Here is a 19928-nt window from a genome sequence, read left to right as displayed (position 1 = left end):
ACAGGCTCGACTGGAATCAGACAAAGAAAGTCTAGGAAAGGAGCTGGAGACCTTTAAGGAACAGGTGTCGGAAATCAAGAGCAAGATGGCTGAGCTGAAAGCAGCACTTTACGGCAAGTTTGGCTCGAATATCAATCTCGAGGGATAAAACTCTGCCCGTGGCACCATTGGATGCATCGTCGGCGGGTTTACAACAATAAATTATAATTTACCATTTATCATTTGTCAGCTGATCAGTCATTGTTTAGCTTAGTCGATCTGCACATACATGGGTTAGCTATAAAAAGTTGCGCAGACGTCTGCTTGGTTAATTTTTAGACCATTTCATTGATATGGTATTGCCTTTTCTAAGTCCGTTGAGATGGCAGGCTCTGATATATGGAGTGTGTTCACTATACAGATACACTCCAAGACACAATCCCATGTATATATATATATATATATATATATATATCTTATAAATAATGCGTCAAATATGTTCAACCAGAAGGTGTCACTATTACTGTACAATTAACTGCTTTAAGAATAACAATTGTGAGTAAATTTTCCTTCCTACTGGGCTTTCTCTTATTTGTTCTTAGAGTTTTACGCATTGCCATCATAGTGCCTTCGATACGTTTCACCCGGCCTACTCCGTTGACCGTTCTAGCTTTCACTGGCAAACAAAATCTTTTTCATTAATTTTTATTAGCAATTTGAAGACAAAGTAATTTACAAAGCTCGGAGATTAACACTAGCTTTTATATATATTTTCTGCTTTGTTCAGTGCATGGCCTAAATTACCAAATAAAATCGGGTAGCAGATTGAACGATTGTTTTGTTGTACTATTGGAATAATTTTCATTATTACATAATATGCGGTTAACATGTTTGAGAACGTTGAGTTGAAGCATAATATTCATTACAAATAAGCTTAAATACTTTCAAAAGCAGTCACTGCTGACGGTGCAAGGCAAGATATCAGAAAGAACAACATCGGCCCAAGTTACAAAAATGCTAAGAATGCAAACCAAACGGTTTGAATAAAGGTGGGCCACGTTCAAAGCCAGACCATCCAACAACTCATGCCTTGACAGTACAAGTCCATTCCCGGCTTGTGCTTAATGGTACCTAGGATTGTTTGGTAAAATAACACGTTCGAGAAGTTTGCAACAAGGACCTTAAGACACTTGGGTTAATCTGACCTATTCTATGATAGGTAACAAGACCTTCAATTTGATATGAAGATAAAGAAATTGATTGAAGCATTATACGATTTTCAAGCGGTTGGTATTCTGGGTTGTTCGTTAACTCCGTACTGCGCTTGAGCTGGGTTCACCAATCAACTTAATATCATTCTGCACCAGAGTTGGGGTCGAACCAGTTTCTCGAAAAATAGAATAAATCGGACGTTTGACCAGCGAGAGGGTCGTACAGTCAAGCAAAAACAGGTTTGTCGAAATAAAGTAATTCTGTACAATCCCTGCACTCTCTTCTAGAGTAGTCCAATCACAATGCTTGCTTCTTGTCTTTAGAAGGTTCATTCGACAATGTAACAAATTTAATCCCTACTTAAGATAGTATAGTACTAGTACAAATCGATTAGAGTATTTACTGATGGTTTTTCAATATAAAGCATACTAGTGGTTAATCGCAGGTAAATTGTCCATGCATTCCAGTTGTTTTTTTTTTTAAATAAAATTTTAGAGATTTTTAGGAGATTTATAAAAAATCTCATCTAGTTATTTATACATCCATACATGTATTATTGAATAAAGACAGCGTTATGTATTGCTTTAACTCTATAACGCTAAAGATGGCTGACGTTTCGACATATGTTTTGATACAACAGTTTCGTAAGATTATTATTACACAATCAAATATCAATTGTTCGATCCGCTATTAAACGGTTAGGGACAGTGAGGTTTAACAGCAGCGATGTTACTCCTTATAGCATAGGCCTGAGTAAGCGTATAGCAGTGTGTTTCGTGTTTCAGCGGCTCCCCTTTGAAAGGTGCTGTTATTGGGCCTCTAACCCGTCCGCTCACATTGATTAACGAAAATCGTAAGTGGAGAACCTGGGTTTTGACAAACCCATACGAACGCCTATCTTAATTGCTAGGGGTTAGTTGCTAAATGTAACTCCTAAGATATTTTGAAGGTAGTCATTGAATTTTAAAGGTGGCTCAAATCATTCTATAAGCAGATTATATGATCTACCCGTTTCGTCGTACATAATAACGGCCACGCCACCCTGGCGACCTTAGCCTCCCACTAATGGTGTCGTTTCTATTCCGCACCATGCACAAAGTTTCCCGAATCACACCTATAACGATCATCTTGGAAGGAGCTGCACTTTAGTATGACATGAACCCTCCTTGCGCCAGTTCGTTTGTTTGAGCTGCTTCTGTCGAAAACTCAATGGTTTTGAAAGGAAATTTCATGCCTGTGAACTCGATTTTAAAGGTGTTGTACTTAGTTGTTCATTAGCGAGGCGGCGCTTTGAAGCGTACGAAAGCTTCTTACAATGAACGCTGCACTCAATTTGTGTACGTCACACGTAATGTCAGTCTTTCGTATTCATGTGTTATAAGAACGCCACCGTCAAATCACCTCTTGTCGTCGACTGATACATGATAGATTGCTACATTGTTTACGATGAATAAGCTAAGCTGTTCAACTGCTGCATGACGTGGGTTATCTTTGACGCGGCCGTCGAACAAGAGGTTTAATTACAGATCTGGAGTAGTTGCAATCTGGATTTGATTGCCTACAACTTGTTCACGGTGACCTGTATGTAAACGATGTCAACGAACGCGCAGCGATTTTCTGTTTGTTTAGTTTAGGAGTAGCACAGGTTTGCGGTAAAATTATAGTACGCAAACCACAGAATATTTATAGAGACCATTATTATTGTTTTAATTAAGTATACTTCGATTCGACGATTGAGTTTTCTTAGCTCATTACATTCCATGCTTTGTACTCTTCGGCGAAAAGGAGACTTCGAAGATCATGAGCTCAAAGTGTTTAGTTTTCAGACTCCCATCCTCTGTGGCTAGCTATCTCATACGAGTTATTTGTGCACTGTTTGCAACACCAAACACAGAACCACGGCAAACATCGACGAGGAGCCACTGAAGTGAATGAACTTCGTAGCTCGCTCCCCATTATCGTTAACGCTGTGTACTCGCCTGACAAGCCAGATTTCTCCGTTTTTCTTTTGCCCTTGCTTACTCAGCCGTCCTCTCCGGTTCAGGCCGATTTTCGCGCGATCGAAGTAAGCTAATCCAGCCGCGGTGTGACCCAGTCGCATCAGCCAGTACCACAGCGATGCTTGATACTTCTTCCACAGTAGTTCGCCAGACAACTGCGAGGTACACAGATCGCATACGACGGATCACACACGGACCGTCCCGCTCGTGTCCACATAGAAGGTTCTACAGAAGAAATTCTGCCTATCGCGTACATCCGTATTGTCCACGAAGCACAATACGAAGAGGTCGACGGTGGAAAGAAAGCTGCCGTTAAAGAGAGTGTCGACGCTTTGTCCACTAGCCTCAAGCCAAACTGTTATTGGCTGCCCCCTAGTTTTATTATCCCATTGAAGAAACCGAAAACAACTAGTGTCTACTTTCTGATCAGTAATATTGTTTGCAATAGCTACTATTCTGATTCAGCAGTGTGGCGTCACAAAGGTCCCTCCTCGGTGATTTTTCCGCGGGTTTCCAATCCTGTAGAAAGTTTCACCAAAACGGATAAGAACCATGTACATGTTGGGAAGGATGTACCGCATTCTAGCACTCGTCTTGAGTGAGTATTAACAATTATATCTCCGATGCTATGTAATTAGAGTTCATAGATTCAATTAGTTTTGTATTAAGTTTAATTGCAGGATCTTAGGGACATAAAAACCTTAGATACTTTTCAGATTAGCTCTAAACGCAACGTCGTGCAATCTTTAGCTTATGTCTGGTTACTTTCTTCTATGTAATTAGGGAGAAATATAAACTATAATTATATATATATATGCAAGTATTTCAGCTCGTTGTAACAGTCTTGGAGTGCGATATTTATACGATGATTTGATTTGTATGTGAACGTTTTTATTCGAACGAGATAGAATGTTTCCGCACAAAATAATTATTTCATGCACAAAAGTCATGTTGTATTTATGTGCAGTTAGCGGAATTTGAGGTTGCGGGCCTCACTGATATCTCAATTAGATGATTAGCCTGATATGAGTACTTGCCGTTGAAAAACCAGGCCTTTACACTGATTAATTAGAAGCGCGCAAAGGCAAAGGGGGACGGCATGCATTAACGTTGAAATTGCCATTTCCCGTATAGAAAACATGACTATACCTAATGAACCAATCACCAAGGGTGTTTACAGGCGAAAATATAACTGTTACAAGAAGGCAGCTCTTTAATACGTGCCCTTACATTCCAGTCTTATTCTGTTCAGACTTTGAATATCGGGCCAAATCAGAGGCGGCGACAAAAATCAAGCAGACGGTCAGCAATATCCGAAATGATCTTCGCAACCGCGTGGGAAATAGGACCCGAAACCAGGGTAACCGGACTCAAGAATTCAATCCAGCAGGTGTTCATTGTACTTTCAAAGAGTTTTTACCAAATCGATTGTATATATCGTAGTTCGCCAGTCATTCTTTCAGAACCTCCTTTTTTGCCAAACCCACTGCCTTATTTATATTCTCGTTCCAGTCGGCCTGTGATAAGCTCAGCCCTAAGTAATTTCTAATATTTCAGACCCTCTGTCGATTCGATTTTTGGTGTTTGGTGACTGGGGAGGTATACCCTTCTATCCGTATAGCACGGTCATTCAACGTCGAACAGCGAAAAAAATGGCCCAGTTTGCCTCTCGGAAAGAAGTGCAGTTTATACTAGCGCTTGGAGACAATTTCTATTTTACTGGAGTGCGAGATGTCAACGATCGACGATTCCAAGTGACTGTCCCGGTTTTTTTTTTCTTTACTTTATGACGACAAACAAAAAAGCGTGAACCGGAATTGTTATCCGGTTAGTTAAATTTAATGTGAAGGCATATTGCTCATACCTAAATTATCCGAAATTAATTCAGAAGGTAAGGCATTTTTTAAAGCTTATATTAAATCTGTAGACGAGTGAGCCAAATTTGTATATGGTTCATGCTATTCGCACTCGAACCCAGAGGTTTCTCTTATTGTAAAAACTGATTCTATATAATAAATAGAAGAAAACGCGATTTTTTTTGTAGAGAACGTTCGAAGAAATTTACAACGACGGATCGATGAGAATCCCATGGTACATTATCGCCGGAAACCACGACCATGACGGGAACGTCTCAGCTCAAATTGCCTACTCAAAGGTTTCAAACAGATGGTAGGCATTTTTTCTGACCACTATTATTATTATTGGTGGTGGTATTTGAAAATCCCCGAATAATCGGGTTTCACTTTAAGCGTTTATGTACGAATTAACACGAATCATCGAAAACCGAGAAATCAGCCTTATTAATTGGAATAATTTTTTTCTGGCGCTGCGTCGTTCGCCATGCGATTACAGGATCTTTCCAGACTATTATTATAGCCGGACATTTGAAATACCTGGCACGAAGGGGGATACTCTGGACGTGTTTATGCTAGACACAGTTCTCATATGTGGGAGGACAGCAGGCAACGAAGATGACCAACCGATCCCGCAAACTCGAAGCAAAAACTATTCGAAACAATTCCGATGGCTAATCGCTGAACTCGAAAAGTCTAAGTAAAAATGACAGATAGATTATTTGCAGATGACCTGAATGTTATTTTCTTTTGTCCTACCATAACCAGCTTGTCCTGTTATCGATGCTCAACACGGACCTTTGAGAAGTTACTGTACAATTATGCTAGTTCCTCACTAACAGCATTCGGTTACAGTCTGCAATTTATGCAGTCTGCAAAAAAATAACACAGAAACGAACGGCAGCCCATTTGCTTTTACGCATTTGCCTTGCTACTTGACCAAATGTGTGTGTGCTTCTTATTATCTGTCTGATATATTACAGGGCTAAATATATTCTGGTAGCTGGACACTATCCAATATACTCCGCGTGCTCGCATGGAACCACTGATTGTCTAGTATCGGAGATGGTTCCTATTTTGCAGAAATACAGAGTAAACGCGTACCTAGCAGGACACGACCATGACTTGCAGGTGGGTGGTATTGTGGACAACAGACAGCGCTCTGTCTTCGTACTAGAGCTTAAAAATCGATTAATAATGGTACTGAACATGTTTGGCAATACGTGAATGCGTAAAACTGAAATGAACATGTCGCAATACGTTGAGTGCTTCATAGATTTGTCAGATACGACATGTTGTATGGAACATGTTTGTAATTGATTTATCGTTTAATGGTTTTATTGATTTTAATACCATGATTAATAAACGTGGTTCATATACGTTCTGGCACTGTATCTGTGTGTCCATAATTTCTTGTAGCACATTCGACCTGACCTCGGTCCAGGAAATTGGACAGTTGAATATTTTGTATCAGGAGCTACCAACTTTATCAACCCCTCGCTCATCCATAAACGGACGCTTCCAAAGGACTCATTAAAGTTCGCATGGGCATCGCTATTTAGCTATGGCGGATTCGCGTATATGGAGGTCAACCGGCATCGAATGGTTATGCAGATGTACAGCACGGCTGGAATTATGCTGCATGAGCATACCATGCCTCCAAGATTTTAAAAACCGCGCAATTCTAATAGGTTTACTGTTTGGCGATACAATACAACAAAAACACCTTTATTTAAAGAAGAATGTATAGGATAATGCCAAGAGTCAATTGAGAAGTTTTGAATTCGTAAACTGAGTTACCCAAGCGAAGCCGTTATATGAATATTTTCATGGCGTATAAGCAGTCATGAGAAATCGATGTTAGTTTTAGTGTAGGGAATACTGTAACATATAGTTTAACAAGACTGTTACAGTAATTCTGGGACTTGCATTGGTTGCTTCCTAATTATTAAACGGCTCACTTTATTTAATAATTAATCATACAAATTATTATTATTTAGAGAGTCTGCATTGCGACGCGTATTGAATAGTACCTACTGATATGAACTGAGAAGACCGGTTACTGTTGGCGAGTAGGACCTCGCGCGGGCTGTAACGTATAACAAATCGATTTGAGAGCTCCAAATCATTTTGTGCAATAACTAGTCCATTAAATCCATAATATTCATAATATCTAACCTATTTAGGTAGAGGGGCAGCCTCTTTCAGCACCTAATCTTTTTTTTTATCATATAGTGGCATGGGTGCCATAAATGAGCTACTATTAACGACCTTCAGTTTTCTTGGCGATATTCTGAGTAGGATCGAATTGCGCTGTAGTGCTTATTGGGTTAAGATGACCCTTACAAAGGCGGGCATTTTTAAAGATGTGTAGTAATGTCAATGAGAGCTGACTGATACCTTGTGAAAGAATAATGAACTACATCCTTGATGCAGAGCTTTAGGTGTTCAATAAACAGTAAAATGTGTATAAATACTCTGTACAATGTCGAGTCGACTATCTATCTTTTTAATTCATTCCTTGGTGGAAAGACAGTACATTTTGGAAAGGCCGAGTAGAGAAACGTTCCATTAAGTCAAAATGAACTTGCTCAAGTGAACAGCTTCCCATAACAATACAGGTGACACTTGCCACAAAAAAGCGTGTCTGGAATTTCAGAATCAGCATTCTTTATGAAGATAAGGTCAACATTGTTGGTTAGAGCAAGCTTACAATATTTCAGAAGTTTGTTTTAATAGTTTTTCCAACGCTTCGATGAATGATGCTAAACTGTTGCGTTTCTTCAACGTTAATAATGATTACAGGATTTTTTTAAGAACTTGAATGATTGGTATTTTTGGATCTAGGCGTTTGACCTCCAGATGTGATTATTTTTTACATCATTTACACTCCAAATCCTACTGTTTCGAAGTAATCTCTATATTATTATTAGTTACGTTCTAGATTTATATGTGCTCGGAGGAACAGCCCATTCTTGGGCGAGACTTAGTTGCAGTACGCTATGAAAGATTTTATTCTGAAAATGCAATATAAGACAGATGACACAAATGACCATCAATACGTTTTTATTTAGTAATTACTATGCCATCCTTTGTAACAGCCGACAACTAATTATAATAAAACCCATTGTCTCAAAGTTTAAATGTTCTCGGTTAATACCTGGCTATAAAACAGGCCTGGAATAATTACTTTTACAGTCTGTTGAGCTCTAATTATTTTCAAGTACGAGTTATCAGACAAAATTTTCATATGGTAATCTCTACCGATACAATGTATTTACTTACAGATAGTTTTAAAGAAACCTCTATAAGTAATTACACTGACCTGCATGTTAAAGGAACACACCTTTTAAAATAATGACACGTTTGTTAACAGTTGTCATATGTAGTAGATAATTTTATTACAAAACACACTTTACCGTACTTGTTTCGCATTGGTCATCACCATCAAATATTACTAATATATTAATTATCCTATTATATTATTATTATTAAATTATTATTATTATTATTACCATTAGTAACGTTTTATCTGTCTAAGGTGTTCCGTCACCGCTTCATCGATAGAATACACACAAGAGACAGGCTATGGCATCGTCTAGCCAGGCCATGATGGCTACAATCCGTTTTCGACGCTTTGCAACCTTACCTTACAGCGATTGTGTTACAGTTATTATCATTTTCCTTTTCGTTGTTTTCCGTTATCCTTTTCTCAGTTTCGGCTTCGCAGGGGTATCTTCCTAGGCTTATTTTTTATGCTTTTCCATCGACCCATTCAGTTTCCTCCTATATATATATATATATATATTCTCTTTCACACTAACTTAAACAGCATCATTGCTTTACTGATAATTCGTTCTGCACCAAAGCAGTTCTGCAAATATTTTCCAGGTGGCTCTTGTATCAACGAACCCAGCCGCCGTGTCCCCGTGTAAACTCTCATTTCCATTATGGTGCATCGATGTTTGTCTGTGCGCGTGTGTTAGGCAAAAGAATTTTCGTAAATGACGTGTTACTGCATCTAAATTTATTAGCCAAAATTAGACAGCTAACGGGCCTCTGCACATGTCCCTCCTTGGAGCAAACAATTAAGAGAGTGTTTGTGTTTGGGTCAGTGGCAGGTAAGTGAGAGATAGGTTCAAACTCGCTTCCAATCTGCTTTTTGACGTGATTATGAGGGTGTATGAAGCTCGCTGGTCTATGATTATATATAATAATAATATATACCTCCTATGGACGAATACTCATTCGAGTCCACATTTATGCAACGAATTGTGTTACGGCTATTTGTCAAATTTGGCATTTTAAGTAGCCAGGTACACGGCAAACGAGTGAAAGTTGTCTGAATAACATCGGTACAGATCTGTGACATTTTGAGACTCCAAACAACGGTAAGCCTTAAACCTTTAAGTGCATTATGTGTATATTTACTAGATCTGTATCTTTTTTGTAAAATATTTATTTGGTCGAGAATTTTAGATAGAATGAACTCAAATAAACGCAAATAATTCATCTAATCTCATGAGGTGTAGTGAAAAGCGAAACGACCGCCCGCGGTACTTTCCACTTTTCACTAGTGGCAGATCAGCGTCTGTTATCCTAGAGCCATCACTATCATATAGAGTTTCCCACTTATGCCTAAAGTTATGAGGATAGTACTAATAAATTTGGTTTTTGTTGACACCATTTTGCCCTATCAAAGACCGGAACACGTCGATATAGTACACTTTCACGAAAGAAGCGTCTGCCACAGTGTTGGCAAAGCCACAGTCAACGAAAGCACTATAAAGTGGCAGAAGATAAATAGGAACCACAGAAATGGCTCTACATCCATTTTTGGGTAGCTACACATGATCCGAAGTGATTTGTCTATTCCTGTATCAGGTCCGCGAGCTTGTAATTATATATGTACATGTGTATAAGCATATGAATAAATACAAACGTGTTGACTGCGAAGGTTAACTTTTCTGAAACTCTTTACCCTTAGTTACAAACACAAACAGATAGGTGGGTAAATTTGCGACAACTGCTCAAGAAATTGTACGTCACTGCTTTGCGCCTTGATTCGGTTAACGGAAACTGGTAATAAATGAAGCCTGACGATAAATCAACGTATATGTATCTACTCGACGAAAAATAGTCATAGAAAGTAACAACCACAACAACCAAGTAGAAGTGGTAGAAGCTCGGTAAGTTTATTGACGTACATACGCAAAAGCAGAGATGGCCAATATTATCATTAATCACTACTTCATCACACGTTAACTTACTTGAACCTGAAGAACAATGAAAGAAAAAGATAAAAACCATAATTGCTATCTACGGAGAAAGGGTAACGAGACTAAGATTAGCGTGACTGGCAACAATTACGCATCGATCTATGACTATAGCCAAAAAGAGGAGAAACGGTGCAAATCAATATTATTTTCTTCAGATGGCGTTAAGAAGACACTGTTAAAATTATTATCCGATTCTCTTTAAAACAAAAAGCATGGGTTAGACAATATATAAACATCCTATAACTAGGTTTACAACAGAATGAAAGCAACGTTATTAATTATGTGGAATGTCGTGCTTAAGGTCGCGTAATTAAATCTTGCAAATACTAGACGCACTCATCTGACGGCACACTGTATTCATTAGATGTACTTACTCGTACTTTATAGTATAGAATTATTACTCATAGCGACAGTAATAAATAATAAAGCAAGATTAATAATAATCCCCGCGTGACTAGATAGATGCATGGCAATGATCTTCTTGTACTCACGTATTGCGTATATAGACTACTCAACTAACAGGATTTCAAGATATAGGCAAAGAATAGCTTTAGTATCGGATTTTAGACTGATGGCAATCCGTTCGAAAAAATGACGACAACTGACCGTATTCACAAATGTTGAATCCTATATGTCCATTTATCTGTTGCTACATGTAGGGACTCCGTATCTGTGTGTTTCTCTGTAGATGTTTGGTGTTCTCATGTGTCCATAAACTAATCCGACTCAGCATGAAACCGGCCAATCTCGATTGTTTAATATTCTTTAATGTAAGTCCATAAGTTACTTCAATAGCCACATGTAGGCGCTTACAACCATGCCGCTACTTATTAGGTGATAGCGTTGTTTCCAATTACCCATTTTTCTAAATTTGTTTTTTTGTTACGGATACGTATCACAATGTTCAGATAGAAAACTTCAGATATGAGGCGTTCTTCCACTCCAATAAATTGCTGCAAGCTCTTGCAGTAGATTCAGATACGACGAGCCTAAGGAAACAAATTTGTGTTCACGTTTCTACTCAGGTACCTTTATCTATTTAGGTAGAACCTTTGAAAACCTCTAATTGGGAATCGGCACAAAGATGCTTGTTAAAGTCTGGGCAGTTGTAGCCTAGTATTATGATATCCATGTTTTGCCTTACTCCATTTATCATCGAAATCAACCGGTTTCAATAACTTTATCTTTTATCTCCTCATTGAAAGATTTTGGGGGATCCATTTACATGTAGAATTCTACGTGCATACGTAGGGGCTCAGTTCTCTGTTTGCAATCAAGATATGATTATCAAGGCACGAATCAGCTCGTTAAGAGGGGAGACAATTATTACGGTTGTTGCCTCATAATTACGTCTGTATGTAGTATTGTTCCATAACGAATTCTTACTTGTTTCACTGCTGTCATATGTAGAATCGTATTGTAGCAATAGGTTAAATTGCCATATTTGTTTATTGTACGTGGTTTTTGTGTGGCTTCGTTAGGTGCCTACCACTCTTCATTATTACCGTATGAAATGATCGAACGTCTTGATATCAAAAATGCGACCCACCTAAGCTCTATTTTAGCTACAGTACGTAACGTTTGTTATATATTTATACAGTACACACATGTTTGTATTTCGAACTGGTTCACTCTGACCTGCTGTAGATCTGCTTTAGCATCGACTCGCTAAATAACGAGGACAAAAAAGAACATAGGTTTTAGTTGAACTAAGCCAACTGTTTTTCGCTAAGAAGATAAGCTGCTAATTCTTCTACGCGTACACCAAAGTTTCTTTTTTTCTCTTACTTCATCTGCGTACATAAACCTACGACATCCAAGCACGTAAGTTCCATTAGCACCAGCTTGTTGAACGAACCAGGCCTCATATACAATCTCACCCTTGCATACGTTGCGAAATTCGCTTGTCACCCAAAATCAAATGCAGTGCGCTCTTTCGAGAGCGCCCTGGAATAAACGCCGCGCTGTCTGTCTGCGTAGGCTCAATTAGGCTAATACCTGTAGCTAATCAAACTACCCGTTGGACTACATGCATTTGACAATATCAAATCGCGAAGCACTAATGCTTATTGAATAGCGTGGTGTCAGAACGCACACCTACGCCATGAGTCCGTAGTAGTAGCTCCAAGTAGAGCATTTGTTGTTTCGATTGAATAACAATCAAATTCTGCAAATTGTGTATGTTTTTTTATCATTTTTTGTATCACTATAGTAGATCGTCTTGCTGTCCTCGTGTTTCTATATTCGCATGTCTGGAATTGTAGGCAGCTGTGTGTACCTATTTGTGAAGCGGTCTTTGCCTATTTTAGCAGGTGTTGTTGTGTACGTGTATTTGTTCACGGAGCTGTAAAGCCGAAAGTCGCGTCATTTCTCGAAATACTTTTTTGGCTTTTTAAGATTATGAGACGATTAATGCCTAGGTAATCTTTTATTGAGAAAAGATCCCGGTGGACGTGTGTCTGCGTGTGTATTTGAATGACAGCAGTGGCATATGGAGAAGGGTCTGTTCATTTTGTTATCTCAAATAATAAATGGGATCAACCGTCGATAAAAAGCGTTTGTAATTCATAATTGTTTGGTTTACTCTTCAACCTGTACATAAGGTTTATCCGTAGTGGCTCAAAACCTCCTTTCGCGAAAATATGTATCGTAATATATCCACATACATCGTTGTTGGAAAACTCATCGCTAAATGGACGCAATCCTACTTTCTTTGGCGATACAGGTCAACAGTTTTCTTAGTTCAGGTTTGATCTTTATTCTATCCCTAATCGATCCTAAATCTGTCCACTGAATAAAATCACGGTGCTATTAATATCATGCCACGTTTCAATCAACAGAAGAAAATAAGACAGGACTATTTCGAAAAAAATACACTTTAAATGCGAAAAAAGGAAGCATTTCCTAATTAAACTATAGAAGCCATCCGCAGAAGTTTCATGCTTTATGCTATGAGAATAAACTGGGAAAGACTTATACATTGCTAAAATCCACTAGATCGGCTTTATCATAGCGTATAGCGTAAACGTTCTATGCCAAGCTAAGATGATGCCGCTACATAGTATGATCTCAACGTTAAATTACACAAGATCGTACTCTATTCAGTGGACAATTTAGTCACTCTTGTCGAATAATCTTATCACTTTAGTAAATCTAATGTTCTGATAAAGCGTCATGTTCATTTTCCTCGAGAAATTGTTTTTAAACATCACCTAATGTATGTATATATATATATATATATATATATATATATATATATATATATATATATATATATATGCATGTGATACAAATAAAGAGATCCCAATTTTATGAATTTTTAAGATTAACATTTTATCATCATTATCACTATCATCGTCGTCATAATTATTCTTTTAATAGTAATATTCACTTTTAAAGTTTTTGTTACCGCCATCATATATCCCTAAATAATATTGAAGTCAATGTATCGATACACTTCTCTCCGTAATCATAAACGCAAACTCACCCATTTACAACGCCCAAACACACCAATTACTTTTTAGCACGAACGTGCTTCAATGCGCTAAAGTGCAGTCTGAAAACATTTTTCATGATAATCTTCGGTTTCTTTCTCTCTTCGTCTCTGTCTTTTTCGCTGACGCGCGCATCTTTACATTGGCATTTTTCATTTAACTCTTTTTAGCTTACGGCCCATTCTTCATTACAAGGTCTACGCCATTCATCAATGAATTTATTTATTACATATGTACTAGCTGTTTCGCCGTCGACGTCCCTTGCCATGTCGAAGTTTCACTCACGCCATTCACATCGGAAATTTCGATTTCAGCCTTTTTTTTTGCTTCGTATTTGATGTTTCCTGTCTTCTCAATTTGTCTTCATATAACATTGCTTTAGTTCCATGTTATAGTTACTACGTGCTGGTAGATTTTGCCCGCTATTCGTTACTAAGGAGGTCTTGTATCGCATTCCTTGCCATCGTCTTCGCTGTCAATTGATTAGCTTTCACCATTTTTCATTATGATCATCATTATCATCAGCATCGCCGCCGTCGTTATTTTTATCGTATTGCATCACTATTATCTTGCCATATGGCATTATACGACATAAAGGTTTACGTTTATAAAAATAGAGATATGATCTCATATTCTTCTGCAAATTGATTAGCGGACTATTACTGTGTATTGGCGTACGTTTTTAGGCATAAAGTTCTTGTTTTTCTTTGAATTTTTTGTTCAAAGAGAAGGCCTTGAAATAACGTGGATAAAGTGGAAGCAGAATTTTTCTAATTTCTATTAGATTAGTTAACAATATACCGAGTTTTCCCTTTACATTTATTTGCGGCTTTTAGAGGAGATTCGCCTAAAGCTCGGTGAGTGGCAACGAATCAATAGCAAGGGGTTATCAAATGGCAAAAACGCATATGCAATACGTCACGAGAAATTATATTTATACGGCCTTTTCAACAATTGTTTTTGAGGCCATAGAGTTATTAAAAATTTTCGTAACGAACGCGTCAACTTGCAATGGGACATCTAACATCTTTATGAGTTCGTCCTTTGGTAAATCGTATTGTACAGGAGCTTAAAGCCGGAATTTCGGTCTTAATATCAAGTATTAATGATAACCTATCATGAAAAAGTAGTAGTTCGTTCAAAGATCCAGAAGTTTGCCGACTATGGATTGGGTAAAGTCAAGGGAAACGATACAATTGGCTTAGCGCTGCTTACATTAGCGGAAATGATAATAAGATCACCAACATCATCATACATTCAACGTGTATTGGAGGAATAATGTTGATTATAATAATTTATTTTACTATAGCCTTTGTTACTACTATAGTACTTGTCATTTATTATTATTATTATTATGTGCTGGGATCGATATTGTCGTGTTACTATTGTTGTGCATACTATGAATATTCTTCATTATCTTTTTCACGAAAATACTATTAAGGTACGTTTGGTGTTGAGCTCATTAGGCAACGTCTTCGTTCTACTGCAGCGCACTTTCGGCAGTTAAGCGCGAAACTGCGAATGCTGTTAACCCGTTCGACATGAGGGCACACCGCGATGTTTAAATTAATGCACAGACGACAATACTTTCCAGCGATGTCTCAGACCAGTCAGTAGACAAGTAGAAATAGCCAAAAATTGCTGGCTCGTAAGATATCTGTAGAGACAGTAATAGCTATTGATCAAGGGCAAATAAGGTATTACGTCTGTTTTTGCCCATGTCTGTGTAGCGGTGATTTCGTGTATACTATACGCAGTTAAGTACCCCTGACGTTTTCTTAGATTACAGAGGTCTCTTCCACAGGTATCCGGAAGTGTATTTTTTAACTGTCCCATTAGGCACAACTAAGGTTGCACGCGATTTCACATTATACCCTTCAGCCATCACTTGGGCAATTCATTTCTGCGCAGAGTTCGCTCTTCCATGGTTGAATTTTAATATACGTCAAACATCAACATTCATCTGCCCATCAGACATAGTCCAATTGTATAATTTTATTCTTGCAGTAAACGCTGCATTTATAAAGATACACAATGACATGAGTTTATCTATAGACAGATTGTTTCTTTCACGCTTCACCTATTCATGTTTTCTGTATCAACAATACAAATTATTAATTATATGCGTGTCTGTACGTCGATAGCTACGTCTCTTGAAATCGGAAATCGAGATGACTTCGATTTCCTGTAAAAATCAGATCATCGAAGAATATAGACACATCTTATTTATTATGAAGTGTTCAAATCCAAGTGAATTAATAAACCAGGCCCTATCAAACCACCCGTCCACATTGAGAATCACCAATTCTACTATATTAGAAATACCAAATAAGTTAATATTTGCAGAGTGCCGTAGCAATTATGGGCAATCAATTCACCTTGTCAAATTAAGGTTAACTCTTATTTTGACCTGAGTTTTCTCGAAAAAGCACAAGATCAACAAAAACCTAAAAAACACACAAGCAAAGTAACCGTTATATATATGAGCCTGATACCATTGTTGGCTAAACTCGTATGATGTCGTATCTTACTTTAGACAAATGTAAAGTATTTGGGAGCCAACAAACTATATATGTTCCATCTACCTAAAATGCTTAATAAATAGATGCTTGCCAAAGAAAGTTGTTAACTCGTATATATTTACCCACATATAATGTTAAAAGGTAGCCTGGCGCTATACAAATAATTTCGTAGCAAAACGTCTAAAAATTAGCAACGTCCAGCTAATTTACGATGTATCCTGCCAAGTCTAACCAAAATTCGCAATAAGCACTCTAATCTTGACAATATTTTTGTGGAACGACGCATAACGCGTAGTCTATACATATATATGTATACAACAAAAAAAAAAACTGTACGATAATCAATACTACTATTCGACAAGCGGTCTCACTTCAAACAGATCTGTTTAACTTAAAGCAATTACCATCGTTGTGGCTATCGTAGGATCCCCGAGGCGGTCACGTCGACCTTGTCACTTGCGGCGTTGTTGTATCTCTGGACCAACTTCATTTATATTCGTAATCTGCTTTTTGCAGATTCGGGTGTAATGGCAGCAAGCCTCCCAGTACACTCAAATCAATACGAACTGCACCAACTTGAACTATTATTGTAATAAAATAACGGACGTTCGTATGTGTTTGACAATTACACGGTGACATTTGCTGACTATTATAGATGTGACTTCCCCTTTAGCCGTTACTATAAGGGTTGTTCTTGTGCTCGAATCCGCGAAAACAAGTTTGATTTAATAAGCAGTCCTTCAGATCATCCCGCGGCCCATCTTCGTCTCAAATCATCTTACATCTACGATATATGATTGGACACCCCACTCGAACGATTTGCTTCAGTGTGATGATCTCGTATGGAAATTAATAGATGCATGCATTTAGCGTCATCAACGAAACTCCATGTGGCGAATGGCCGTGCTGTTTTTCTATGTATATCATTCGGTCGTTGATTCGCTCATTAATTAACATATGTGATCAGTAGTACTTAAGAAGGTTGTTACTGTATAATTGCTTGAATGACTTCATGGTTTTGTTTGAATTTACCGCCCTCATCCCCCTCACCCTCTCGCTTTCCCTTAGCCGCGTTTCGCCCAAACTAACGAAAATCTTACTATTTTGCTGAGTCAACAATTTGCCTGGGCGTGAACCAGTGCAGTTCCCGCCTGTTCGGTTGAGCCTCGAGCTCAAACTCTGTTGCCGCCTGACTACCGCACAACTGACTAGAAAGTAGATTATGCCAATTGAGGCAACAAACAAACGAGTTGCTATCCATCGGCTGGCATCAGCTAATCTTCACTCATTCACACATCCATTTGGCCATTCAGTTTTTTCTATAATACACTTTCACACACATACACGTTCGATTCAGATACTGACGTCCACTCAGCTACATATGTAACACAGTTTGCAATCTATTCGCATTCGCTCGTTTCCCGCGGAATTTCGTCTTTAGCTCCACCGCTGGTCATCAGTGGCCAGCCACATATCGGAAGCCAACTTTGTTGCTATCTGTTGGGTATTTGTTGTAATTTTCGACCGAAGCCTTTACCATCTTGCTGTCAATTTATTTTTCTTATGATTATCTTCGTTTTCTTTGAGCAACGAGCTCGTCCAGTGCCACTTTGTTGGTGTGTGGCTCTTCACCAGTGCAAACAAATTATGTCCTTTTAAATAATAGTAGCATCCATAGAATTTCCTTCTTCTGCCACTGTCTCGTTATTACTAATAATAGCAATACTATAATAGTAATAATAACGATAATAATAGTCGCAGTAATCATATACTAATAGAAATTATTTTACTTAATTGTAATACTTTCTGAATAATCATCTTATCAATATTTATCGGACATCGCCTCTTAGTTCGCCCGCGTTTTTCACATGCATTATTATTCACACAAATATTTTTCAACTGATAATTTTCTATGTCTTAATAGTAATTTAATATTTATCCTGTTCATATATATATATATATATATCGCCGTCATCTAGGCTTCTATATGTATAGTTATAGACAAAATGGCACACATAGGTTGCCCTCATTCTTCAAGTCTTCATCATTTTCTGACATCAGCTATAAATCGTAGTATTAATTATAGTATTCGTTGCCGGTAACACTCTTTTTCTCTCACGGGCTCTTTCCCAGTGACACCGTAAGCATTCTCTTGGTAAAATTCGATTAATCACTTAAATACAGATACCGGGTTAATCGAGTTGGCCGGTACAACACTTGGCCATCGGTCTTCTATCTTTTTCCGTCGTCTTCTGTTCTTAACAGTAAACTAATAGGTCGTCACGTCAGTATTATGGTTGTACAAATTTTATCTACAAAATGTAAGTGCCTATGGTCTCGTCATCATCTACTCTTTGGTAGAAAAGTTGGCTTCTCTTTTATATCATCCCATGCCGTATCTATTTTTATTTTGTTTAATTACCATATTCATCTTCTTATTCGTGTCGTCTTTCGTATCGTGCAGTATGCCACTAATAATGCTGTTAATGTGTTGTATCTTCTACACGTCCTTGTAATATCGCCCTGTCGATGTTTCCGTTTTAGTTTTCGTGATGAACCGTTCCGTTATTGGCATTGTTATCTCACATAGTATCACCATTGTAGTGACATGGTTTCAAAGTAATCAACAGGTAATATTTGACGATAATAAAATCTTTGTATGTGTCAGCAGCGGAAGATCTGCTAACGCAACTCGTTCACAAGTGATCGCTCAGCGAAATGTTCACGTGCCAGTTACAGTTGGCGGTTGCAGCAATCAGCAAACATCTCTTTCTTTTTGTGCGCAGCAGCATATTCTGCATGCCTCCTCAATAATAATACGTAATAGTAAAATTCACATTATATTATTTTCCATCTCGCTTTTTTCCCGCTGGGTTTTAGTTTCATCACTATATAATCACACCCGACACGAATGATACGTTCATGTGGAATTCGACGGCGCCACCAACACGTCACATTTGTCCCCACCAGAAGGCAGCATGACGATGTCTTAGTGCACTTCAAGATTCCGGCACGCTTTTCATCGAGAAAGAAGAGAGGGGGAATGTGAGGGTTGTTAGCCCCGTTGCTTGTCGGAACGTTTTGTAGTTGTGGATCATTGCGTAAAACTATGGTGGCACCAACAATTTGGTGAATGAATACAAACGTGATATAATGTCCCGTTAACATTTTCCACGATTGCTATTGAGGTCGAGGTCATCGGCTAAGACAATGGTAGATTTTTCATTTCGGTCGAGCGATTTTGCCATTTCAAAGCTGCCTGTCATGCTGTGGCTACTTGGCGGAATCTTACTGCCGTTAAAGCAGACATTATTGATACTATGCGGCGTTAATGTGAGTGGCTTATGCGGACGCTGGAAGCTCATGATCTCCTGCACTTGGCCGCCCCACGACAGACGATAGGTTCCTGCTCGCCACCGAATCGTTGGGTCCCACAATGCTTGACAAAATAGGTAGAGCGCTCCAAATTCGCGGAACGACCACGCTATGACGAACTCCCATTTGGAGAAAGGCAACATGCCGTTCTGTGAAGGATTAAGATAGCAACAAATATAACATCATTTAAGATTAAATTCACCATTGGCTGATT

The 19928-nt window shown here is 38.3% G+C and overlaps 3 protein-coding genes across 9 annotated transcripts in view; 2 read left to right on the top strand and 1 right to left on the bottom strand.

Moving 5' to 3' along the window:
* The window catches only part of Pfdn4 (prefoldin subunit 4), a 3210-nt gene extending 2982 nt beyond the window's left edge, over positions 1–228 (top strand). Inside the window, exon 4 of the mRNA XM_022794523.2 lies at positions 5–228. Within this exon, the coding sequence (XP_022650258.1) occupies positions 5–148 (144 nt within the window). The 3' untranslated portion in view covers positions 149–228. The remainder of the gene's footprint in view (positions 1–4) is intronic.
* A 3420-nt stretch (positions 229–3648) lies between these two features.
* Positions 3649–8188, top strand: LOC111245771 (tartrate-resistant acid phosphatase type 5-like). Of its 2 annotated transcripts, none has more exons than XM_022794520.2 (7): positions 3649–3789; positions 4429–4551; positions 4749–4945; positions 5236–5360; positions 5544–5744; positions 6028–6175; positions 6464–8188. In XM_022794520.2, exons 1-7 carry the CDS (start codon positions 3744–3746, stop codon positions 6713–6715), a joined length of 1092 nt encoding a protein of 363 aa, XP_022650255.1. In that variant the 5' UTR covers positions 3649–3743; the 3' UTR covers positions 6716–8188. The 2 variants fall into 2 exon arrangements, with proteins under 2 accessions (XP_022650255.1, XP_022650253.1); XM_022794518.2 differs by having other exon boundaries at positions 4429–4581.
* Positions 8189–8409: 221 nt separating this feature from the next.
* Positions 8410–19928, bottom strand: part of GlcT (ceramide glucosyltransferase) — a 130909-nt gene continuing 119390 nt past the window's right edge. For 5 of the 6 annotated variants that reach the window (XM_086980434.1, XM_022794503.2, XM_022794502.2 and 2 more), the window contains one exon: positions 8410–19863. In XM_086980434.1, coding sequence (XP_086836560.1) covers positions 19501–19863 — 363 coding nt within the window. In that variant the 3' untranslated portion in view covers positions 8410–19500. The remainder of the gene's footprint in view (positions 19864–19928) is intronic. The other variant, XR_015321401.1, reaches the window with a different exon arrangement.

This window comes from Varroa destructor, unplaced genomic scaffold, assembly GCF_002443255.2.
Source record: "Varroa destructor unplaced genomic scaffold, Vdes_3.0 BEIS01000002.1, whole genome shotgun sequence".
In the NCBI taxonomy this organism is placed as follows: domain Eukaryota; kingdom Metazoa; phylum Arthropoda; class Arachnida; order Mesostigmata; family Varroidae; genus Varroa; species Varroa destructor.
The sequence above is the reverse complement of the archived record's forward strand: the minus strand, read 5'-3'. Positions and strand labels throughout refer to the sequence as shown.